We start from the raw sequence: 26,048 nt of genomic DNA on the forward strand, positions 1-26,048 counted from the left end.
CCCAATCCCGTTCACCCACCACCCAATGAGGGTGTTGGGTGGGTCCCGGACATGCCCAGTCACGGAGGCCTCCCCCCTCGGCGTACTCACCCCAGAAGGAAGCAGGCCGCACCCAGGCATGTCCGGGCCCAGCCCGCCATGAGCCATGGGCACATGGCGGACTGGGTTCGGGATCCGAGCTAGACGTCCTCTCCCGCAGCCCTCGGCTCGCCTCTGGCAGCCGGAAGTTAAATCCTGCAGGCCCGAGGTTGCGCCCCTCCCCAATCCCGTTCACCCACCACCCAATGAGGGTGTTGGGTGGGTCCCGGACATGCCCAGTCACGGAGGCCTCCCCCCTCGGCGTACTCACCCCAGAAGGAAGCAGGCCGCACCCAGGCATGTCCGGGCCCAGCCCGCCATGAGCCATGGGCACATGGCGGACTGGGTTCGGGATCCGAGCTAGACGTCCTCTCCCGCAGCCCTCGGCTCGCCTCTGGCAGCCGGAAGTTAAATCCTGCAGGCCCGAGGTTGCGCCCCTCCCCAATCCCGTTCACCCACCACCCAATGAGGGTGTTGGGTGGGTCCCGGACATGCCCAGTCACGGAGGCCTCCCCCCTCGGCGTACTCACCCCAGAAGGAAGCAGGCCGCACCCAGGCATGTCCGGGCCCAGCCCGCCATGAGCCATGGGCACATGGCGGACTGGGTTCGGGATCCGAGCTAGACGTCCTCTCCCGCAGCCCTCGGCTCGCCTCTGGCAGCCGGAAGTTAAATCCTGCAGGCCCGAGGTTGCGCCCCTCCCCAATCCCGTTCACCCACCACCCAATGAGGGTGTTGGGTGGGTCCCGGACATGCCCAGTCACGGAGGCCTCCCCCCTCGGCGTACTCACCCCAGAAGGAAGCAGGCCGCACCCAGGCATGTCCGGGCCCAGCCCGCCATGAGCCATGGGCACATGGCGGACTGGGTTCGGGATCCGAGCTAGACGTCCTCTCCCGCAGCCCTCCTGTTTTGTTTTATTTTAAAAAACACTGATGTGTTATTTACTTGAAACAGTTACAGAGAATGTGGTGGGGGGTTGGGGTGGGTCTTCCATCTACTGGTTCATTCTCCAAATGGCCATAACTACTAGGTCTGTGCCAGGCTGAGGCCGAGAGTCAGGAGCTTCGTCAGGGTCTCCCACGTGGCTGCAGGGTCCCAAGCACTAGGATCATCCTCTGCTGCCTTCCCTGGGAGCTGGATCAGAAGTGGAGCAGCTTGGACTTGAACCCATGCTCATAGTGGGTGATGGCATCACAGGTAATACTTTTTTAAAAAAAGACTTATTTATTCTTATTGGAAAGGCAGATATACAGAGAGGAGGAGAGACAGGGAAGAAGATCTTCCATCTGCTGATTCACCCTCCAAGTGGTCCCAACGACTAGAGCTAAGCCAATCTACAGCCAGGAGTCAGGAGCCTGGAGCCTCCTCTGTGTTTCACATGTAGGTGCGGAGTCCCAAGGCTTTGGGCCGTCCTCGACTGCCTTCTCAGGCCACAAGCAGAGAGCTGGATGGAAAGCAGGGCTGCTGAAACATGAACCGGCGCCCATATGGGATCCCCCATGTGTGCAAGGCAAAGACTTTAGCCACTAGGTTACCATGCCGGGCCCACAGGCAATGTTTTAACCACTGTACTGCAACACTGGGACAGATGCTAACTTCTGCATGTGTCTTAGGTCCTTGTTTAGGAAGAAACAAAGGGATCCATGAGGTGGCTGTAGGACAGGCTCAGTTCCATGGCAGCATTCATCTGAGCATGGGTTGTTCTGCTTTGTTTGGGCTGAAGGTGCTGTTTGGTTTGCTGCTTGAGGCACCACCTACCCCTGCCCAGGTCCAGGTCTGTGTGCAGAATGCAGAAAGGAGCAGGGGGCTGTTTAGCTGCTGTGGGTTTCACCAGCCATGCTGCCAGCCCCTTCTCACAGGGCATTCACACCTGCTAGACCCCAGGGTAGAGCCTCTGTGGGCTTTGTCCTCCAAAAAAACTACTGGAAGTTCTGGAAGATTCTGCCACTAGCACCTTCATCTTTTGGTCCAAACCTCAAGATATCTACCTATTCAGGCTCCCTCTTGGGGTCTGTGTCCCCATAACTATTACTCGTTCGTTTGTTTACTGTTTTCTCAGTGGGATTGTGGGGAAGGAAGGGCATGAACAGACACCTCCTGAATTGCGCCTCGCCACCATGAGAGCCGTTTCTGAGGCTCGGTGCTCGCAGGAAGTGTTCCAGGAAAAAACCAGTACAGGGGTGCAGGTGCTGCAGGGGCGGGAGGCTGGTGGGATGTGAAAGGGTTCTGGAAATTAGAGAACAGTTTTTCATGGACATTTGGAAGACCCCTTCTTCAAAAGGACAGTGCTGGGAGGCTGACATAGCACTGTGTCTGAGGTGACAATTTTGGGCTTGTGCCTGGCGCTAAGATGCAGGGACAGGTACATGGTGCTGTTTCTGAGGTGAGGGTGCCAGGAGGCATGTGTGAAGTATCTCTGTAGTATGTGCCAGAATGTGTGCATGATGTTTCTCTGAGGTGATGGGTGCTGGTTCACCTGTATAGCCTCATCTCTGGGTGTGCCTGACACCATCTCTGAGGTAACAGTGCCAGGATGCATGCATGATACCATTTCTGAGGTAATTGTGCCAGGATGTAAATGGGACACCATTTCTGAGCTTTCAGTGTTGGACACCTATATGGTGCCCTCCCTGTGGTGACAGCCCCTGGATGCCTGCATGCCATCTTCCCACTACCTTCCCCTGGGCAGAACCATGCTGGCCTGGGCTTACAGGAAAGAAACCGACCCAGTGTACCAACTCAGGCACCCTGTAAGTTCTCTGATCAAAGGTGGAAAGCTCTAGTTCTCTGAAAAACTACTCACTCCGTCTTCACCTTTTCTCATAAAGTCTTGTTTTAGATGATAAGAGTAGTATCTTCTGGAACAATTCAAATGATGTTGAAGAGTATAACAGCAAGGTGAATACTGCTGTCACTAGCCTGGTCACCAGGGCCTCAGTGGGAGGCTGGACAAATCAGCTCCATGTTAGAGCCCCAGCCATGACCATAGGCAAGTTGTTTAAATGTTTTATGCATCGATTTCTGATTTTTAAAATGAGTAAACACTAGAGCTTACCTCTAAGAAATACATTTATTTACTGATTTATTTGAAAGAGGGACACAGGAAGTGGTCTTCCATTTTCTGATTGACTCCCCTCAAATGGCCAAAGGATGGAGGGCTGGGCCGGGCCAAATCCAGGACTTGGGAACTCCATCTGGGTCTCCATATGGGTTACAGGCACCTGCTATCTCCCAGAGTGAGCATCAACAGGAAGCTGGAGTGGGAGGCAGAGGCTGACTCACACCCCAGCACCCTGGGGACCTCAAGCCGCTCTCCTCTATCCTGTCTCTCCAAGTCGCTGGGCTTTGTTCAGATGCCACTTGTGTCTCAGGATTCTGAGCTGCTGATTGGGCCACTTTGCATGGAAGTTCTTCCACATGGTGTTCACTATTCAGGAGAATCTGCTTTCTCTGTTAATTTGCCCTTCATATGGGCATCTGTGAGGACGAGAGTATTTCTTTTCTCTTCCTCAAGATTCCTGAACTGATAAACCCTGGGCTATAGGGAGGGGAGGTGGGGAGAAGGTGACTAGGGGGTCAGAGTGGGTCCCCCAGCAGAGCTGGCAGAAGAAGATCTTTGCCCAGGTGATTACAGAAGACAGGAATCTGAAGAGGAAGGGAACGGGGCTGGGATCCTGTAGAGAACACAGCTCATGGCTAGAAGGTTCCATCTCTGGCTGCAGCCAGAGCAGCCGAGGCTCCAGTGCCAGTCCTGGCATACAGTGTGGAGGCAGCGTCCCCACGGGCCTTCCAGGCAGAGCCTCTGTGGTTGCTGGGATCAGATCCGCAGCACTCAGGTGGCGTGACTGCCACCGCTGCCTGCGGCTGCTGTGGCACAGAAAGTGCGTCCCAGCAGCGTTTACAGTGACGTCCACCGGAACAAGCAGCTTGTGCCCTCTGCTTCATGTGAGTCACCATTCCTTTCAGTGCCTGATGACACAGTCATTACCTGTGTGCCCCTGTCGGCCCAGTCTCTATGGTTACGGAGAAGTGGGACCCCATTCTGTGTCACCAACAGCGTGTATTTTCTGGCTCACTAGTTGTCTGTTTCTGTCTCCTGCCCTTTTTCCCATTGAGCTATGGTCTCTTCCTGTTGCTAATTCCTTATAGATATTCTTCTTTTTCACTTATAAGAGAAGGTATTTACAGCTTTGCCTTTTCCTTCTGCATGCTGGTCATGGTGGATGTAGTTTTGTAGACAAAATGTGAATGTTTCTGTAAGCAATATGCTGGTTTCCCCTAAGTTTCCTGTTTGTCTCCAGTCCAAGGGTCTAAGTTAGGCATCTTTCTGTGGCGGTGGGTGAGACTGAAGCCAGATATGGGTGGAGCCCAAATACACAAGATCTCCAGGGCCTTGGATAGGATTGTAGCTCGAAACTCCAGTTGGCAGTCTTCCCAGCAGAGGCAGCCACCATGTCCACCGCCATCACCTGGATTAAGCTGGAAGCACAGTGTTGGCAGACATGAAAGGATGCCCTTGGGAAGGGGAGCAGGTGGCCTGTATTCCCGGAAACTCTGCTTCATTCCCGACTCTTCTCCTGCCTTGTGCTATGAGCTCTGGGTGGATGCCCTTCACAGGCCCTGCCCACTTCTCTGGCATCCGAGAATGCGTTAGCTCTCAGGAAGCCTCCACATGCCCTGGAATTCTTGGCTGAGGCAGCATTGGGAGCCTGGACACTCCTAGCTCTTGTGGCTGTCACCACAAGCTTAGTCGTTGTCCCCGGTGCTGAATTAAAACACTGAGGGCGAGGTTAGACGGTAAAGGAGAGAACTTCATCCATCCATCGACAGACAAGAGGGTAGTCTAAGGGATTACATCCCTAGCTGGTGAGGGGGGGTCCTGGGGCCTTCACAGGAGCTGCCCCACAGGTGGGGCCACTGAGCTGGGAGCTGAAGCAAGTGTGGGTTTGTTAGCAGCACGTCTGACATCAATGCAGATCCTGGGGAAGCTTGACTTCATGAGGAAGAAATGGCAAGCTGTTTGGAAAAAGGGGCCAGGTACTGCATGAAGAGAGCTTGGTGCTTACTTAGGCAGAAGGGGGCCTGCTGGCTTGGCACCCAAGCTTCTGTGCCCTGGGTTACCCGTATGCCTTACACTGTGTTACAGTGCATTCAGACCTGGTCAGGCTGACCGGGGAGGGCCACCTGACATTGCAGCTTCAGCTGGCTTCCCAAAGGCCAATTCCATTTCTGGAGCAGATGCTGTGGTCAGTCACAGGCTCTGTAGTTTGCTTTTGCGCATCATAATATAAGAGAAGATGCATCTGTGCTGGTTACATACACATTTTGAATTTACTTTTTGTAAAGTTTCAAAGGTCAGTTCTGAATTTTTGCGGGATTCAAATGACTTAGGGAGGGTGCCTGTGCCATAGAACATGACTGAATAGCCCCCTGTTTCCTGCTGAAGGGAATGCTGGGAATGCTGGCTTACCCATACACTAAATGTGCTGATTCTGGTGTGAATTCTTGTTCATTTCAATTATTGCAGCCTTTTAAACTTTATCTTAATGTCTGTTGGCCAGGACTTGCCCAAGTAGTCTTTTTTTCTGATGTTTCTTGGTTTTTCTCATGCATTAATTTTAAAAAATGATTTATTTATTTTTTTTTTAGTGGAAGGGCAGATTTACAGAGATAAGGACAGATAGATTTTCACTTGCTGGTTCACTCTCCCAGTGGCCACAACGGCCAGAGATAAGCAATCTGAAGCCAGGAGCTTCTTCCAGGTCTCCCACATCAGTGCAGGGTTCCAAGGCTTTGGTTCATCCTCTACTGCTTTCCCAGGACACAAGCAAGGAGCTGGATGGGGAGTGAAGCAGCTGGGACATGAACCAGTGCCCATATAGGATCCTAGCACAAGCAAGGTGAGAATTTAGACATGAGGCCATCGCACCAGGCTCTCATACATTAATTTTTGTGGACATATTTCAGTCATTTAGTCAAGTCTCTTTATCCCCAAACTCCACTGGGGCCTCTGCTGGGTTTGTAGAGTTTTGAGGGTTTTTTTGTAAAATTTATTATTTATTTTTATTGGAAAGTCAAGTTTTATAGGGAGAAGGAGAGACAGAGAGAAAGATTTTTTTGTCTTCTGGTTCACTTCTTAAGTGGCCACAATGGCTGGAGCTAAGCCAATCCAAAGCCAGGAGCCAGGAGCTTCTTCCGGGTATCCCACATGGGTGCAGGGTCCCGAGGTTTTGGGCCAACCTCCACTGCCTTTCCAGGCCACAGGCAGGGAGCTGGATGGAAAGTGGGGCAGCTGGGACACAAACCAGCACCCATATGGGATACTGGCACATGCAAGGCAAGGACTTCAGTCACTAGGCTACCACACTGGGCCCATCGAGGGTTTTTAATACAGAAGTTTTTCCATGCAGACCATGATCTCTACGTCCAGTTAATTTGGACCAGCTTTTACAGAGACCAAGAGCAGGACGGCTCTGTTGAAGTAATTCTTCTGTTTTGCTGACTAGAAGTGAGACAGGCACCAAGCAGGACACTCACAACCATAGGTCATCATGTGTCATAATGGCTGGCTGTGCACGCAAGGCCATGCTCCCAGGGATGGGCCCCTGGGAGAACTTCTATGCAGATTAGACTCAAGGTATCCTTCATCAGGAACATGGGAAGGACAGGGATGAAGTGAACAAGAAACAGGTGCTGATGGCGGGGGGTTGGCGATCTGGCCAAGCTGTGAGCTCAGACCAGCGCCTGTGAAGGGATGATGGGAGCAGATTCCCAACCCCTCTGTGGCTCAATAGCCACTCATTATCACACTGGCTTGGCATCTCTCCTTCCTCAGCCTCTTTCTTTTTTTTATTATCACTGATCATTCATATTTGGAAACAAATTTTAGTCAAATACTTTGAACAAAACAAATTGATTGGGCTGCCAGTCAGAATAGTGGCTAACTCCAGTGAAGATAGGATTTAAATTTTTAAAAAATTTTTCTTTCTATTATTGTTTATATAACTGAGAAGAATGCACAGCCATGTGGGCCTCTGATTAGTGTGCGGAGGGTCAATAATGGAGGAAGGTCAGCGGGAAAAATATTTCAGATGTTTTTTCTCCTGTGTCCATAGGAGAAAAGGAGGAGGGGCCACTCCATTCTGTCAAGCTACATGAGCGCCCAGAAAGGGGGACAGGACAGTTGTTTGATGACACCTTAGAGATTCAGATGTGGGGAAGAATGCTCTGAGTGGCCTTGATGCTTCTGGGAAGTTGTTGGTTTTGTTGCTGCAGGGTTGAGTAAAGCCTTCCAAGGTCCGTTGGTTGACAAAGTCCACTTTAGTGCATCCAGACTCCGAAACATGCTGCAAAGGTGAACTGTCCAACCTGTTATGCTTTCCATCTTCTGAAGAGGTAGTTGACATCCCCTGCTGGCCTAGATGAGCTGGCCATCTTCCTCAGCCTCTTAATGCCAGCCTCCAGTGCCCACCCCCATCTGTGGTCACCATCATCCGGCAGACCCTGTCCTTGGGAGTCACTTCCACCTCAGCTCCGCCCACACACTCGTCCCAGCTCTCCTCAGACTTCTTCTGGCAACCCTCACTTTTTTCCATTAGAGAATCCACTTTTTATTTGAGTCAGCTCCTTAATGGCCTGAAGGTCACCTCTTTCCAGCTTCCCAGACGTGGAAGAAATTCCTCACTGTCTTCACTTAGAACTGCAGCCGGTCTTGCCCCCTCGTGAGGCTTGTCTGACTCACGCTGGCATGTAGAGAGCACAGCAGTCGAGTTAAGGAGGAGGAGGACGCTGTGGGGCCAACACGCCCTGTCATGGCATCCTGTCCAACATCACAGTCCAGGCAGGAGAGGAGCCTTACGGCTGCTGCAGCTCCTTTGTCCTCAGCTTGCCTCAGGCTTTACAAGATGCCCGCTCTCACCTCACTAGCCATCACTGCCTCCCTCCCTTGCCAGCCATCACCCAGCACCCTTTCCTGTCAATCCCTCCTGCCAGCTGCCATTACCCTGTCAGCCCACTAGCACTTACCCTGTCACCCACTTCTGTCAATCTCTCTTGTCACCCTCCGCCACCTGCCACCAGTGCCCACCACCCTCCCTGCCCCCCGGGGACCCAGGCCTTGCTCTCACTGGCACGCTGAGGAAGGCAAAGCTGTTGTGAAGAGAGCACTATGAGAACGCTGCCTCTGTGCTGCATTTCCTGACCACAAGGATGGAGATTCCAGTGACAACAGTCCACAGGGCAAGGATCTGCTGTGCGGGAACAGGGCTGACTGCGGCCTTTGGTATTAGGTTCTCCACAGAGCCAGAGGTGTGACTGAAGATGAGAAAATGCTCCGCCCTCTGGGAAGCCAGGCGGGGCGGGGAGGGAAGCGAAGAGCATGGAGTCTCACCTGCTGCTTCTGCATGGCAGGCAGCCACAGCCACCCAATCCGAAGGGCCACTGCAGCTCCATCGGTGACCCTTCCCAGCTGACCTTGGTCTTCTCCAGTTTCTGTTGGCAGTGTTCCACAGCTTTCATGCTTGTGGCAAATTTCTCCCTAAATATTTGTTATGTTAAAGCCAGTATAAATGGTATTATGTGTTAATATTTTAAATTTGTTGCCTAGTGCCGCAGCATGCAAGTACAACTGCTTTGTAACACCAAGTTGTGCACTGTATCCTTGGTAAAAATAACCTCTTAATTCTTTTATTTCTGAAAAGTTTTACTTTTCCTTTTGAATAGCAGAGTTAGAGAGAAAGGTAGAGAGATTGAGGAGCGCAGTCTTCCACTCAATGGCCACAAATGACTGAGGGTCTGCCATGCTGAAGCCAGCATGGAGCTTTTTCCAGGTCTCCATGTGGGCGCAGGGTCCCAAGACGTTGGGCCATCCTCTGCTGCTTTCCCAGGCCACAAGCAGGGAGCTGGATGGGAAGTGGAGCTGTTGAGTCTTGAACCAGCATCCACATGGGATAGCGTCCCAGGCAGCAGTTTTAACGTGCTAACCACAGCAGCAACCCCGTAAAGCTGCTTACTCTAGGTGACTTTCTTGTAGCTTTTTTTTGTTTGTTTGTTTTTTGTGGGTTTTTTTGTTTATTTTATTTATTTATTTATTTATTTTACTTTCTTGTAGCTTCTGTCCTACAGTCCCCTTAGTCTCTCCACAGATTTGTTGTACAGCTGTTCCGGAATCTTCTCCGTGATCAAGTCCTCAGAGAGAACTCATTTTCTCTTGAATCTTGGTGTGTTTCACTTCTTTTCCATTCTGTGTGCCACAGCAGAGACCTTCAGTGTTGTGTACCAGTGGGGAGACTGAGCCTTACTATTTCATCTATGGTCCCAGGAGTGAACAGCCCATCTGCAGGTGAGCTGTGAGCCCTAGGCTTTCTGTTTGGGGCCTTTCATGATGTCCCAAAGAAGTTCCATTCTATGCCTCGCTTGCTGAAAGTTGCTGTCCTGAGAACCTTGGATTTTGCAAACTGCATGAGCTCTGTTGAGACAGTCAAATGATATGTTGTGCTTAATTTGTCATTATGGTAAATTACGCTGATTGGATTCTAAATGATAAACCCACTTGGCATTCTAAGGGAAAATCCCAGTCAGCCATGGTGCAGCCTTCCCCATGCTGTTACTGTATGGTTTGGCACATGGAATCTGGTTGTAACCAGTCCTAGACTGGCCTGCTCTTGTGACTCTGGCCGTCCCTGGGACTATGGTGTGAGAGTAAGGCTCCTGGGCATTGATTGGGATGTTCCTATTAGAAGCAGTCTGTTGCAGCTGGATCTTGCTTTACAGTTAGTTGGGTAGGACTGGCCGGGGCTTGGTCGAGCTTGAATACTGGGCACTGAAATGGCCCTTGGCATTCTGTCCACTGCTTCGGCATCACCAGCTGTGGCTGCAGAGGGCCAGCATCATTTCCTGCCTGAGCAAGCTTGGAGCAACATTGCCTCTGGTCCTTCCTGCCAGGGTTTCCCAGCTTTGGGGGTCCACAAGCACACTGAAGTACTCAGTCCTCAGCCAAACCCTTGAGTGGGGGGGGGGTACTTGCAGACCCCTGAAGTCCTCTCCTCTGCTTCTGCAACTCAGACGTGCAGAACTCTCAGTGGTAGTTCCAGTCCCAGGAGTCCACCTGGCTGCCTGCACTTTCCTGCCTCTCCTACACCCACATGGGGGTCTCCCCTGGGCCCTGCCTCTTCTGCACCCCCACATGGGGGTCTCCCCAGGGCCCTGCCTCTCCTGTACCCATGTGGGGGTCTCCCAAGGGCTCTGACTCTCCTGTACCCTGTGTGATTCTTTTTAAAATCTTTATTTATTTATATGAAAGGAGGAGTGACAGATGGAGGGAGAGAGAGAGAGAGCAAGAAAGAGATCTTGCATCTTCTGGCTCACCCTGCAAATCGGGCCTTGGCCAGGCAGAAGCCAGGAGCCATGAATTTCATCTGGAGCTCCCATGTGGTTATCAGAGACCCATTGAGCTCTCCTCTGCTGCTTCCCAAGTGGAGCAGTTGGGACTTGAACCAGTGTCCTGACAGGAGAAGTCTACATTACAAGTGGCAGCTTCACCCACTGCACCACAATGCCAGCCCCTGCCATTCCTTTCCAAAAATCCCAGTAAATTCTGAGTTGCTAGAAAGACTTGATTTCTCTGTATATGGGACAATCATGGGGCCCTGGGTAATCTGGAAAGGATGGTAATGTCCTATGGTGTGTCTCAGTGGCCCCAGGGGACAGACACTGGCCTGGCCCTGCAACCTGCATGGTTCCCTTGGAGAGCTTCCATGGCACCTGGGTCCTGAGGAACAGGAATTGCTTGCACTGGTAAGAGTGACCCTGCTCTGTGTCCCGGAGCACCCCAAATGCAGAAGGCGGTAGTGTCTGGAATCCCACACCCACTGCACATCAGCCATTGCCTCTAGCCATCTCTGAGGACACACACTAAGACAAGTGTGAATTCGGCATGGGTGGGACGGACCCATATCTGCGCTATCTGGGAGTCAGTACTGAGAAGTGGCCCTGTACTTACCAGATCTGCAGGTGGCCTAGCCACAGCTATTGTTCTTAGGAGACGTGGCCACTGAGGCCCTTGGATGTTTGGTGTCACCCCCCGACATGGGGCCAAGCCCAGCTCAAAACCACATGAGCCCTTAGCTGATTGGGTTCTCAGATCTGTGAGGAAATAGCAGAGGACACCCTGAACACCCCTGAGGACACACTCAGGCTGAGGCTTCCAGGAGTGAGACTGAAGAGCCATTATTTCGGGAGTGAATCGGTGTGTGGGGCCATCTCTTTCTTCTTATGTCTATCTCTCATTCTCCTCAAACATTGAAGGTCAATGAGTGCACCTGCCCTTACCTTGCTGCATTCTGCTCATTCTCTTGGAACTTTCTGAACTGCACATCACAGCCCGCAGAAGTATTGAGATCAGCACATGTGTGGGGGCGGGGGAGGAGTGTGGGGAGCTCCTTCCAGTCACAGTGTGTCCAGGCAGTTAGTTGAAATTGTACCCAACCTATCCAGTTACACAGCCCGTACCCCTGCAGTGTGATCCAGCCTATCCCGTCATACAGCCTGTACCCCTGCAGTGTGATCTTTCTGTGTTTAGTGGTCTTGTTGCCCCCACCTTCCCAAGAGGTAGCTGTCTCATCAGGCATCTCCAAATCCCACCCTGTCTGTACATCTGAGCCCAGCACTGCTCCCCTCATCATAAGAGATGCTGAGAAGGGGGAACCTCTGGCCACAGACCACACTGCGAGGCATGATCTTGGCTTCATGTGGATGGTCCACATACACACGCAGATGTGGATGGTGCTTCTGCCCTCGCTGGTGGGTCAGTCCTATTCCTGTTTGCACTCACTGCCCATCATTCCTCATGGCCAAACATAAGCCTGGATTGGAACCTGGCCTATACATGTCCACATCATCCCCCCAGGACGCAGCCTGGGGAAGAGGTGCCTCACAGATCTAGGTCAAGGCTCCTCACAGCCGGCAGGCTGTGACTCTGGAATACAGCAGGCCTGCAGTGGGTGGACTTCCTGCTTCCATCTCTGTCATGGCTGGTAACTGCACAAAGTCCTGTAGGATGGGGGTGTGGTGGATGGCCCTGTAACGAATCCTGTATATGGACCCTGCTGTGTTGCAGGTACCCAAAGTGAGCCATGCCAGGTTCCTGCTGTTCCCTGAGCACCTGCCAGAGCTGCTTGATTCCTCCCACGTAGCTGTCAGGCGGCACAGGAACCAAGCAGGTGCTGGTGTTGGAGCTGGGGTGTCACCACTCTGCCAGGGCAGCCAGTGTATCTGTCTCGGTCTGTTAAAATGGCTAGTACACATGGAAGCCACCACAGGGCCCCCTTCCCCGGCTGGACTCTCCTGCCTGGGGCTGGAAGGCAACTCCTTCCCAGCCTGTGTGGATGGTGCACTGCCTCCCGTGGGATGGGGATGTGTGCGCCCTGCTCTGGTGTCCTGGACCTATGGAGATTTTGCACTTTCCCTTGGGGACGGGGAGCAGTCAGAAGCTCTGCCAAGCTCTTACAGGTCCTCAGTTGGTGATACTGAGACACATCCATGACGTGGAGAGCTGGAGCTGCCCTGCTGCCTGTCATGGTAGGGGTGGTGGGGACGCAGGCTGGGCTCTCATCCTGCTCTGCTCTGCCATGCGTGGAGGTCTCATGTCTGCACCCTTCTGAGTTCCTCTTACTTACTCTTGTGTATCATTAAGGACCTGAGAGATGCAGGTAGTTTCTAGAATGCACACAAGAGTATTGGTGCTATAGCATAAAACGAAGACCTACCACCTGAAATGCCTGCATCCCATAGAGATGTCAGGTCAAGTCCCGCTGCTCCATTTCACATCCAGCTCCCTGCTCATGGCCTGGGAAAATAACTGAGGATGGTCCAAGTGCCTGGACCTGGGTTGTCCATATGGGCGACTGGGCCTGTCTCAATCTTGCCTGGTATAGCCATCTGGGAAGTGAGCCAGGCAATGGAGAATCTCGTTTTCTCTTCTGCAACTATGACTTTTAAGCAAATCAATAAAATCTTAAAAAGAAAATTTACAGAATTTTTATTCAGTCCTACCTCTGTCAGAAGCTTGCATTTCCTTCTCAGAGGACTCCTTTATCACCCTGCTTGTAATAAAAACACACGTGATGTTAGAGAAGCAAGTCTGGTTTGTACATGAGATTTACAGACAGATGTGCCCTGGAAAGGCAGCAAGGAGAGATGGGCAAGGAGGACAGAAACGTGGACAATGTGAGTGGTGGGGCAGGCTGCAGCATGGTCTCAGACTGCCCTTCCTGGGTACTCGGCTCTCAGGAGCCACAGAACAGTCCCTGGCTGTGGTGGGCCATGGCGGGAGGGTAAACACAGATCCAGACAGGAGGGTGGAGCCGGCAGAGAGCTCACCACACAGGGACTCTCACCAGCATGTAGAGTAGGTGCTGTGCACCTGGATGTGAGTGAAGCTCTGCCCGACACACAGCAGGGCAGGCAGCAAGCACCTGTTGCGTGAACTCTGCTTGGGCCTGGGCAGGTCTGCAAGGGCTTTCCCATCACTCCCTCCCTCCGATGCAATGCTGGATCTGCCTTGACAGCCGGGAAGAAGTTGTCCCTGTTGGCTGGAGTGTACAGGGCAGGCCCAGAGGAAGGGTCCCTCAACCTTCCTTCCTGCCTCCCACACTAGTGCTTTGGCTGGGCAGAAGCAGGGGTTGTGGTAGCGAGAGGTGGGATCTGGCCTCCACCCATTCCTCCCCTCTTCAGTGCCAACATCCCAGACTTGAGGATGCGTCATTATCCGGGACTTTGAGATCAAACACGGTGGAAAGGATGAAGTGCCTAACAGTAATCATGGGAGCTATTGTCTTCCTCTTTCATTGAGAAGGAGAACAAGCCTTTGATATGAGAAAAGCTGGTTTGATGTTGCTGATGGGCGTGTTGCTGTCACAGTTACACCTTAGTGGAAAGGGTCTCACGATGTTTTGGTGCAGTTACTGCGACCTGAAAGCAGGCTTCTAAGTGAGAAGTATACAGAGCTGAACCTTTGTCATTCCTGGGTTCAATAAGCAGGCCCATCTGAACTTCAGAAAACACAACGTGGCTATTTCCTGCAGGTCCACGTTGTGTTCAGCACTTTGCTGGATTGATTCATCGGTGCTAACAGGACAAACACGGTTGCTTTGCCTTCTTACTTACCAATTTCTGTGCCGTGTACTTATTTCTCTTCCCTAGTTGTTCTCCTTCAAACTTTCAGCATTGGATTGAGTGCAAGCAGGGATGTGAGTGTCTTTGTCTTGCTCCTAACTCTCCTGGCTCAGTGCAGACTGGCCGCTGGTTTGTCTTGTATGGCTGTGTTCCTTCTGCACCAAGTCTGCTGAGGGGTTAAATCATGAAAGGATGTTGGATTTTGTCAAGTGCCCTCCAGGCATCTGTTACAAAGGCCAGTGCAGAGGCCATGGTGTTTACTGTGTGCCCACAGGATCTGCTCTGTGTGTCAGTATGTGGCCCCACCCTCCCCACCCTGTGTGTCTCAGGTCCACAGCCCCATCCACCCTGCCCCCATGCGTCCCGGGTCCATGGCCCCACCCTCCCTGCCCCATGCGTCCTGGGTCCACGGCCTCACCCTCCCTGCCCCGTGCTTCCCAGTCTATGACTCCATCCTTCCTACTTGTGCTTTCATTACAATCAGTTCCATACCCCTCCCTCTGCAAAGGGAAGAAACTGCTGGGGAAAGCAGGTCTTGGGTGCACTAGGTTGGGACTGTGGGGTGGGAAGGGGTACAGCTTTTGCCAGACAAGTGTGGACAGAAGAGGAACAATGCTTCCTGTACATGGAGGGTGGGCAAGACAGGCCTGAATAAGGGTTTGAGGACACTTCTGACATGGCTTAGTCATGGACTGGTCATTTCCTGCACACACCAGCTGGGAGCTCCCCATATGCGTCCAGCTTCCTGGCCAGAGAAGCCAACCTCTCCTTCATCACAGCTTCCGGGGCAGTACAGTGGCCAATGCTCACTCAGGACCTCCCATTCTGTGGAGAGCCTCGTGAATGGTCCTGCCTTTCCCATTTGAGGTCCAGTGGGTTTTCCAGAGAGAACCCACTGGGGACACAGTAACCTGCCCACACACTTTACAAGTATTTGAAATGTTCTGGACGAGATGTGCAGGTTTTTATGTCACGATGAGTAGTGGCGGGTTTCAGCAGGTCTTCAAGAAGTTTGTGCAAAATGCCAGTCAATCAAAGCCTATGAAGGATCTGACAGTTTGGCACTTTTTCCTACCAAGCAGCTCCTTGCTCCTCCTCCTCCAAGCCTTCCTCGTGCTGCGCATTTCCTTGCTGCCTGTCCCCACATGCAGACGAAGCCTGCAGGTTACAGCCAGACCCCTGGCGTGGGCACCTCGGACTCGTGTGGTGTGGCATGCAGCAGCGTAAACGAGCCTGAAGTACAGGCCAGCTTGTCTGAAAAAGCCTGGGTGTCCCTGTCGGCTCTTCCGCACCCTAAGTGTGCATTCAGATCTGCACCGTGTGCACACAGAGCCACTGTGGATAGGGGTGTGCACCTGAGTCCCTGCGAGCTGGCCAAGCAGGGGGGCGTGGAGCTGTCCAACCCAGCCCCATCCTGTCCAGCCCCGCCCTACCCCTTCTCTAGCCCCTACTCAGCCCTGCTTTGGAATCAATCACGTGCTGCCCAAGCAGGAGGTGTAGGCGCGGTCCCTGGAAGGCTGAGGGGAGCAGAGTCCCGGAGAATAGAAATTTAGAAATTTCTTTTCTGGCTTTTGGACAAACGCTCGATTGTCTGTCGCGGCAGCCACTTCGTTACCGGTCTGAGAGTGCGGACGTTCAGTTCGGACACTCGTATCGTAGACCCGGCAGACCCCTGGAAACCAAGCCACGTCCAGCCGGCTCAGGTTCCCCGGCCCCGCCACCCCATCTCCCCATCACCTGCAGGACCCAGCGGCCTGCCGGCATGCCAAGTGTGCCATGGCGCCGCGCCCTGTGCTAAGCGCGGGACCCGAGTCCCACTGGTCCCCACACAGCAGACCAGCCCCTAACTGCTCCCTGGAACACTTGCACCTGAGAGGGACCCAGCGTCCACGCCTCTGCCCCGCACCGCCTCCTGGTCAAGTCGTGCTCCCGCCCCCGCGCAAGGCTGCGCCCCCGCCCACCGCCGGGCACTGCAGCAGGGGGAGGAGCACGGGGAGCCCGCAGCGTGCAGGCCGGGAGCCACCTCCCCGCCTCCTTCACCTCCCACGCGCTCCCGGAGTCGCGACTCAGCTAGCACCCCGGCCAGCATCGGAAGGAGGTGGCTTGTGTTGCAGCACAGACAGGGTGCGGGGTAGGTGTCCTAGCGGCTGGAGGTGAGTGGCGAGCCCCTGGGCCGCGGCGAGACTTCCCGTCGGAAGCTTAGGGTTGGGCGCAACAGCCTGGGGAACTTTTTGCCGCGGCACAGACACTTAGGTCTTCCCGAAATGGCCCCCGAGGCTACGGCTGCTGGTGCCTCGGGTTGTCCGGTGGTCGCGTTGGGCTGGACTGAGAAAGTCGGGAGGATGCCAGGAGAGTGAAGTTGGGGACTGGATACGCGGTCTCCGGCTTTCCCTGGAAAGGGGTGCGGATCCGCATCCAGGGAGCGCTGTGCTCTGCCTGACTGGCTGTACCCGCAGGCGGTGGATTTAACGTGCACTGCTGGTATTCTCCCCCGCGGCAACTTTCCTGCTGGTCCCCTTGCAGGTGGCGCTGAGGGAACCTCGAAACAGCACCGTGGGCTCGCGTTCAATCCCCACGTCAATCCCCACGGGCCCAGGGTGGCGTCCAGGCGACAGCGGGTGTGGGGAGCCCGGGCGTCAGCTCCCGTAGGCTCTGCGCTTCGCCACGAGAGGGAACCCCGGGCGCCTGCGCGGCGGGAGGAAGCTAGATGTGATGTTCAGCGGGGAGAACGACGGCTCCCATGGGCGACAGTTCCTCGTGGCGGCGGGGACTGGTGGGGCACGCACAGGTGCCAGGGCAGACCCCAGGAGCGGACCCTTCTCTGGGCGGGCCCCTGCACCCAGGTCTGGGGTCTCGGGGGCGTGGAGTGGCACTTTTCCTCCACTGCGTGGTTGGAGACGCCCACCAGCTGAGCGCAGGGGACTGCGGAAGAGAAAAGACGGGCTGAGCCTGGCTGTGAGCCGCTGCTGCTCTTACGCAGACGCGGAGTTGGGAGCATTTCCGTGGGCGCGCGGGACCTCGAGCGCCACGCGCGGGGGCGGAGGGGGAGGAGCTGAGTCACAGGGCCGGGCCGGCAGAGCGGGGCACGTCACCCGCTGCGTGCGCGAGCTGTGCGCTGAGGCCACTGCGGGTGGCGGAGTCTCCGTCTGAGAGCGCGCGCCAGGGGCTCCCCGGAGACGCTGCGCGCAGCTGCGCGGGCGGCGGCTACTCCTGGGCCAGCGCGGCTAGGGAGGCTCCTGGGCCAGAGACGGGCAGCGCCGCAGTGCGGCAGTGCCTGGGGCGGGGCACAGCGGACGGCGATCCTGGGGTGGGGGTGGGCGGTGCCTGAGGAGGGCCCTCCCCCCCCCCCCCCCCCGCGCCTGCTCGCTTAGTGGGCCCACAGGCCGGTCCTTAACCCGGAGGAGATTGGCGCTCCTCTGCCATCGTGCAGTACAGTGGCGAGTTTCCCGGGAAGTCGTGGTGTTGGGGCACCGGGGCGCTGAAGCGGGACAGCCGCCCAGTGTCCATGTCCTGAATGTGAACCTAGGATTTCCGGCTGGCTTTATCTTCCAAATCGGGGTACAGAGAGGCACAAAGAACGCAAAGGACTATGGGGAAGTGAAGTAGGGGGCAGCGGCAGCCGGGGAGAGATGCACCCCTACCACATCCCTTGGTGGGATCTACGCTCAGAGTAGCGCTTGGGTGATCCAGAGCCGTGTAGAAGCGAGCTCTCAGCTTTACAGAAACAAACTCTGTGAAAGGAAAATTCAAGGGAGCCGATTCCCTCCGGGGATGAAGGGACAGGAGAAGCCCTCCAGCGTTGTTCCCTTCCAGTCGTCAGCAAGGCTAGGCCGCAGCCTTTGCCAAAGGCAGAGTCGTTAGTGCGTTGGGTGGAGGTGGACAGGGTAGCTAAGTCAATCACAAGCCCCAGCCGAGGTCCACCCTGTCTACGGCCCTGCGCGTGGGGGGAGCTGCGGCCAGGCCACAAGGACATCCTGGGGTCCATGCGCTCCGCGGTCACCGGTGTTTTCTTTCGTAAACTTCACTAAGGCAGCTATGGTGAACGTGAACGCCTGACTTGTCCGTCTTGACTTTAAAGCCTTCTCTGGCAGTTTACCATGCTGTTGTTGCTGCGTACAAATCCAGTTCTGTGTACTCTGCAGGTGAAATTGGCGTCCTCGTTGGGCACAGCTGTGCGCATGTGTAGGGATTGCCCAGGAGAGGCTGCAGCGGCCTGGCGCCTGCGCACAGGAGGGTACCCTGGGTGGGGCTTCCATTCCCCCAGGACCATCGGACCACGTTGCCAGCTCCCAACCCCAGGCGCCGCTTATTGCTACCTTCTGTCTTGTTTTGGCTTTGGTGTTTTCTTCTCTGCGACTGAGCTGGCTGGTGAGATGCTGGGAATTCAATTGGGAGCTTGTTTGTTTCTGAGCGCTGGGAGGAGTTGGGGATGAAGTCACTGCTGTAGGTCTTGCTTAGAGGTGCTGGGTTATGTCCCCAGTTAGGCGCAGGGCTTGTGTGCTGAGTTGGGCGGAAACCACCCTTGGGGAGCAGGCGTGGTGGTGGAGCCCGACCTAAACAGAATAGCAGGGGCTCAAAGCTCTCAACCTTCCTTGCTGGCTCTCTGCTGAGTGAATTCATGCTGCCATTAGACACATGGACTCGGAGCTGATGGCCTCGTTGGAGGAAGCCACGGGAATCTGTATTCCAGGCATCAGTTGGAAACAGGGACTGAAGTGGGCATGAGAAGGGTTGGGTCAGGAGAAGGGGTGGGCCGTGGCAAGACAGGCAGTGTAAGGCCAGAGGCCCTGAATGGCCTGGCTCTGTGCAGCCCTCAAACCCTGGCTCCTGCTGCTACAACTTCTGCCTGGGGCCCTTTCCCATCTGGGTTGGCCTGGGGATCACCAGTGCTGTGAGTGCTGGGCCATTCCTCACTGTCAGACTGTGGCAAGTACTATGGGCAGTGAGGCAGAAGGGAAATCCCCTGCTCTTCCTGGCGGGTCCTTCGTGGTGGGAGCTGGGGGTGGGACAGAGTGAGCAGAGGGGTGCTGAGGGCAGCTGCTTCCTAAGAAGAAGTGTGTCAGCTGCATGTGTTCAAGCCAGCAAGGTGACAGTGAATCCTTGTCTCCTCATTTACATCGCTTCAAGGTTTTGTCCAATTTAGTATTTGTCTTTGAGGGCGAGTTTTCTGGCAGGGTGGGTTATGCCGTTGCCTGAGACACCAGCATCCTGTATGAGGCCAGTCCAAGTTCCAGCTGCCTACTTCAGATACAGCTCTCTCTGCTAATACACCTGGGAAAAGAGCAGAGGAGGGCACAAGTGCTGAGGTCCTTGTGTCTGTGTAGGAGACCAGTATAGATATAATGTCTACTGACTTTGGCCTCACCCAGCCCTAGCTGTTAGGGTCATTTGAGAAGTGAATCAGCAGGTGGAAAACATTCTCTCTCTGTCTCTCTGTCTCTCTGTCTGTCTGTCTCTCTCTCTCTCTCTCTCTCTCTCACACACACACACACACACACACACACACACTGTTCCCCACCCACACCCCAATCTATGCCTCTGTCACTCTGATTTTCAAAGAAGCACCCACATCTTTAAAGAAAAAACTTCTAGGTGCTTTCTGATTCTGTTTTTCATTCCAGGAAAGAAGAAAAGCCAGGGGTCTCAGGTAGATCGCAAATGGGATTGGTAGATAGCTAAAATGTTTTATTCCAGATTTGACCTCATGCTTTGATTTCCTGTTGGCTGATAAAATTGTTGAATACTGTCACTTTGCCTGAGAAATGCTGACTGTTTTGTCAAGCACCGGAGCACTAGCTTGGTATCGATAGCATCTGCTTTCATTTCCACAGCCAGCTTTGAGTGCATCCAGGGCGGCTGAGGTTTGCAGTTAGGTGGTATGAGCCTTCAGCCCCAGCTTCTCTGAGATGCCCCACACCCACCCTGGTTACAGGATGCAGGCCACTGAACACTGCCTGGAGCCATGTGGCTCCATGCTGAAGACGGGGTGTGGACCCCGAGCATGGCTTCATGCTAAAGACGGGGTGTGGTCCCCGAGCATGGCTGCATGCTGAAGACGGGGTGTGGACCCTGAGCCTCTCCACATGTGGGGAAGGTAGCCTCTGACATCTCCCTCCATTTACTGCTTGTGTCCACTGTAACACTCAGGACATCAGCCGTTGTTTCCAAGGAAAACCCTCCCACTCATCAGTACTGTGTGAAGGATGTGCCCGTGTGATTGAGGCAGGCAGTCTGCTTCTGGGTTTGCCTGAACTTTGCTTCTATTGGTCTGCTGTCCCTGTTTCCCCCAAGACGGAGGACAGAGCCCCTCATGTTCAGATGCCAGGATGTCCTAGCAACATGAACCAGGTGTGGGACCCATGCCACTTGGACCTGCCTGCTTTGTGGGAGGCCCTAAGAATCTGTTTCCCAAGGCTGCTGCAACTGAAGGAAGGCATCAGAACAGTCATAAGTGGACAGGACATGCCGTGGCTGCGGGCAACACTGGGAGCACCCAGAGGTTACCCTGTGTGCAAGGGCCCTGGGAGGAGAGCTGGCCAGGGTGCTGAATGTTCCCGGGCAATGGGAGAGCTAGCCAGGGTGCTGAAATGACCACCTGATCCCGGCCCTGCCTTGCAGTCCACCAAGTGACTGTGGGCAGCTGCAGCAGAGACCTCTGGGCACTTCTCATTCTCAGTCTCCCCCTTCTCATTTTGTCTCTTGGCTCCAAGCTTTCCTCTCTGTGGTCCGTGTGAGACCCTGCAGATCTGATTTCTGAAACGGCTCCTTTCTGGGTTGGGGGAGGCCAATGCTGCAGTGGGAGAGGCTACTCTTCCTCTTGCCCATGGCCTTTCTGTCTGCTTGTGGGCTCCCTGGCCCTGTGGATAGAGCAGTGTTCCCCACATCCTTCCTCCAGAACCTCAGAAGTGGCCTTGTTTGGAAGTAGCGTCTTCGTGGATGAGACAACTGAAGGTGGTGCCATCCTGGATGCTGCGGGCCCCAAAACCTGGGTGATGTTCAGGCACCCAAGCCCCAGGGGACAGAGGCAGGAGGGGAACTAAAATGGGCATGGGAGGTGAAGGGGACTCTGGGAGGGTCCTTTCCTATCCACACCATGGCCCCAATGCCCATGGTTCACATCACTGGGTGTGAAAGCCCCGGGAGGTGAGGCTTGGCCTGCCGACTGCTTCTGCCACCCTGAGCTTGTTCAATCCCAAGTGCTTGTGCTTGACTTCTGTGGCCCTCGTGGTTGCTTCCCTGTGGCTGGTGCTTTCGCAGCTCGTGGGGTTCTCTCTCGATATGCTCCGTGTTGCCTGGTCTCAGCCTCACCCTTAGTGGTTCACACTGAGGTCTCTGCTCTCGGAATCGGACTAGACCCTACCCCATATCCCTGATGTTAGTGCCCTGCTGCGCCAGGGTCACTGCCCAGGCCGTGCCCATCTCAAAGATGGTGAGCGAGGACCTCAGCTAAGTGCCATGTCCAGCAGTGAGGCCCTCCCAGTACTGGCTTCTCTCAGCCAAGTGCCGTGTCCAGCAGTGACGCATTCCTCTGGCAGATGGAATGTTTGGATACAGTGGAGGAGCATGTTTTCTGAGCTGTGTGGGTCCTCAGTGTTGGCCGCAGACCCTGTCATCCTGAAAGAGCATTTCATCCTGGAAACCCCTGATGCGGCTGCAGGTCCTATAAGCTCCATGTTGCAGCTTAGTGGGCTAAAATGGTGTTTCCCTCAAAAAGTCATTCAGGGTCTATCTGCATAGTGTGGGCGGGAGGTGGATGCTGCCTTTGGTCAGGATGAGTCTGTGGAGTGGACCCTGCTGTGACCACTGTGCTTGTGAGCAAGGGGGTGGGAACACAGACACAGCTAAGAGTGACTTGGTTGTGTGGTGGGGAGAGTGCAGGCCTTCTGTGTTTCAGGGTTTGTGGTCAGGGAGGTCCTGGCGCAGGCTGGACTCAAGTCCACCAGGGTTGGGCCTGTTCTTGAGTCCCTTGGCCTATGACATCAGGCTGTGCAGTTCTGCCAGTGGCTCACTGCTTGGAAATACCCCGCTACATGCTTTCTGTTCCAGGTCTCCCCAAGCTGGTGGAGGCCCCTGTCCCTGGGTCATCACCTCATGCCCCCACAGTGTGTGCAGACAGAACTGGAACCTTGTCAGGTGGATGTGGGCCACAGTGTCCTCCCCGTGCCCAGCTGCCTGCCCTGATGATTAGCTCCTTGGCAAAGGTTGGCAGAGGCCCCTGCTCTGGAGGTGTTGGCATAGGGCATTCAGATGCTGGCTTGGCCTCCCTTGGCTGCACCTTAGGTGCCAGTGGCCCTGGAGAAGCACCTGACATGCTGGGTGTCACACGGGCTGGAGCACAGGCATCATTACCCGTGGGAACCGTGTTCCTTCTGTTCTGAGCAGGAGCAGGGTGGAGGGTGGCAGGGTTGGAGTCCGGTATGCACAGCACCATGCTGGCTTGGCTCTGGGTTTTCTGTAGCAGCCCTTGGCCCAAGGCTGTGATGGGGAGGACATCCCCGCAACCCTACAGCGAGAGACCTGGTGTTAACAGTACGGAAGGGACTCAGTTACCTTCCAGGCATCTGTGTACCTCAGTTACCTTCCAGGCATCTATGTCCACTGCCAGGGACATGGTGCGGTGGATGGTTGAGCTGCAGGTGATGATGAGGCCAGCCCAGGGATGTGTGTGTGTGTGTGTGTGTGTGTGTGTGTGTGCACTCATGGGTGCACAGGGGCAGATCCTGGTGAGCGACCATGTCTGGATCCTTAGTCAGCAGTGCCCATTTCTGCAGGAACAGCTGCTGTTTGTGGGAGCACCTGTGTTGGAGGAGAGTGTGGTGCACGTTGTGGGGAGGGGCAGCCTCACTGGCACAGCCCTGGCTCTGGACTATTCACTGGCTCTCTCATCCCTCTTCTGCAGGAGACTCTCCCTCATGGCTCACCTGCTCTCCGTCTTGTCCCAGAGGCCCTGGGTGTGTGCTTTCTGGGAACAGCAGTGGCTGTGTTACCCTGCGCACAGACCTCCTAAGCCAATCACAGCAGTGACGAAGTTGCTGGGTACCATGGCACAAATTCTTAGTGGTCATGGGCAGAGGCCAGAGGTCAGACAGAGGCAGTGCCATGACAGGCCAGCTGAGGCTGCTGGTGAGGGACACTGGTGACCCTGCCTTTCTTTTCCTGCAGGTCCCATCGGAGCCTGAGAGGCTGAAAGTGCCCATCTTGCTGCCACCCACCCATCAGGGAGATGGATGAGACCCCCAAGGACAGGACATCGCTGGTGCAGGGTGCCAAGGCTGTGGCCCGGGAAGTTAGGAAGCATGTGAACCACGCGGTGGACCAGGCACAGGACGGGTACACACGCAGGTCCTACCACCGCTTTCAGGATGAGGAGGGCGAAGAGGATGAGCTCCCCGGGGATCCCTACCCTGGTGACTCCCCGGAGGATGAGGGCTCCAGTGAGGCCACCGAGGGCCATGACGAGGATGACGAGATTTACGAGGGCGAATACCAGGGTATTCCCAGTGGGCCGTCTGGGAAGGATGGCAGCCTGGCCATGGATCAGCCCCCAGGGCCCACCTACAAGGAGTCGGAGCGGCAGGCGGATGAGGAAGAGCTGGCCCAGCAGTATGAGCTCATCATGCAGGAGTGTGGTCATGGCCGCTTCCAGTGGCTGCTCTTCTTTGTGCTAGGCATGGCCCTGATGGCCGATGGCGTGGAGGTGTTTGTGGTGGGCTTCGTGCTGCCCAGCGCTGAGACGGACCTGTGCATCCCCAACTCGGGGTCAGGATGGCTGGGTGAGCATTGAGGGGCAGGGCTGGGACTTGGTGAATATGTGGGCAACAGGCTGCTCAGAGGCTCAAGAGCTGGAGTCAGGGTTCCCCAAGTTTTCAGGGTAGGGAAGTGAGCACGCCTCATGCACAGGTCCTCCGCCTGAATCAGGGACTATACACTGTGTCATGGAGTCTGCCATGGGACGCCCTTGGCCAGCAAGCCTTCGCATGAAGGATCCTGTGAGAGGGTTCAGGCCACTCGGTGTCTGTATCCAACGCACTGCTCAGAACTCTGGCTTAGAGGTGAAAAGACCCAATGACTTTACAGGTGGTGTCGCCACTGCGGGCTCTGGGAGGTCTCCTGTGGTTGAGGTCCAACATCGTCTTCCTGCCAGTGAGCTGCTGTTCTGTTTCATTCTTGACTCTCGAAGGGTGAAGGGCTGCGTTCTGCATGGTCCAGCTACAGGGCAGGCAAGGGTACTCGGCTTCTGAGGTGCAGGAGAGAGTATGTAGTTGTGGATCATGTTAATCTGCTATATACCAGTGCTGCATCTTGCAGATTTTTTCTTTTGATCAGTGAGGACACTTACCCTTAAACATGGAAATTTCAGTAGTTCGTGGGGAGGTGGAGTGAAAGGATTCATGTGTTTGGGGTTGGGATGGGTAGTGTGGAGTGGAGCATGAAGTTGCAATGGGGACAGCTGTGTCCTCCATCAGAGGAGGTTGGGTGTGGATGCACAGCTGCTTGGCTTGAAGTCCAGCTCCCTGCTAATGCACCTGGGAAGGCAACAGGTACAGGTAGCAGCCCAAGTGGGAGACCTGGATGACGTGTCTAGCTGCTGGCTTCTACATGGGCCAGCCCCAGCCACTGCAGCCATTTGGGAGTGAACCAGCAGATGGGAAAGCTTATTGTCTGTCTTTTTTTGACTCTCAAGTGTATAAAAATAAAGTGAAAGTAAAGAAATAGGTGTGTGCAAGCCATCCTCAGAAAGGTCTTGAGAATGCAAATTACAAAAAATACGTGCAGGGATTCCAGACATTTCTGGTGTGCAGAAAAACATTTAATCTTGTAAAACCACTTATGTGAGGGACAGACAGCTAGCTTCCGTCCTCTAATTACACCCCACATACTGACAGCAGCTGGAGCCAGGGGCAGTCCATTTCTGCCTGAGCAAAGGTCAAGGAACTTGAGCCAGCTCCAGGGTGTGCATAGCAGGAAGTGGGGACCAGAGAGGAGACCTAAACCCAGGCACCCTGTGCTGGAGTATAGCCTTGGTTTCCCCCCCACACACACACACACAAGAGGCATCTCAGTTGCTATGCCCACACTCATGTCCTGCACTTTTCATTCCAGTTTCTGCAAGCCTTTGGAGGTCCCTGAGTCCGTTTGGACTTTGCTTCTACCAACCCAATGGTACCAGGGCCACGCAAAGGCTTTCCCAGGGTGGAATCCACACATCATGTCCTTGATTTCCTGCCGGAAATCCTGGTGGAATCCACAGGCATCCCTGGGCTCCCGGGTATGAAGGACACAGGATATTCTGGGCCCTCCTGCCGTGGGAATGGCACCTCCAGGGACACCTGGACCCGGATCTCCTTGTCTGGCCATCTGGCTGTGGCTGCTGCTTTGTACTGAGAGCATGTGAATGACCTCTTATCTGCCTCCCAGACTTGCTGCTGTCATTTCACTCATAATTGCATTCTAATGAGATCTTTCTAGACAAGCATTTAAAGTATTTTGCCATTTTCATTTCAGCCCATAATAGCTTTGTAATGTAATTACCACGCTGGGTCCCAGCAGTGCCACCAAAACACCAACAGGAATGCCTGGCCAAGTGGGGGTGGCAGTGTGAGGACCAGGAGCAGTCATGTGACCATCAGTGCTGCTTTTTGCAGTTTGAGCCGCTCCTTGTGTTTGCCGTGAGATTAATATTGTGCAGACAGTTACAGCATGCTGAGTGTGTGTATCTGCCCCAAGCTGAGGATTTGGTGACGTTAGCCAGGCTTGAAGAAACTGGAGTCAGTGTTATATATTCGTCAATAAAAATTG

At 54.6% G+C, this 26,048-nt stretch overlaps 1 protein-coding gene across 3 annotated transcripts in view; it reads left to right on the top strand.

The window, feature by feature from the left end:
* SV2C (synaptic vesicle glycoprotein 2C) overlaps positions 1-26,048 on the top strand; it is a 102,347-nt gene that overhangs the window by 38,647 nt on the left and 37,652 nt on the right. For 2 of the 3 annotated variants that reach the window (XM_058656328.1, XM_004586243.2), the window contains exon 2: positions 23,412-24,022. In XM_058656328.1, the coding sequence (XP_058512311.1) occupies positions 23,473-24,022 (550 nt within the window). In that variant the 5' untranslated portion in view covers positions 23,412-23,472. Of the gene's footprint in view, positions 1-16,293; positions 16,403-23,411; positions 24,023-26,048 lie in introns of those variants that run through there. The other variant, XM_058656329.1, reaches the window with a different exon arrangement.

This window comes from Ochotona princeps, chromosome 28 (assembly GCF_030435755.1).
Source record: "Ochotona princeps isolate mOchPri1 chromosome 28, mOchPri1.hap1, whole genome shotgun sequence".
In the NCBI taxonomy this organism is placed as follows: domain Eukaryota; kingdom Metazoa; phylum Chordata; class Mammalia; order Lagomorpha; family Ochotonidae; genus Ochotona; species Ochotona princeps.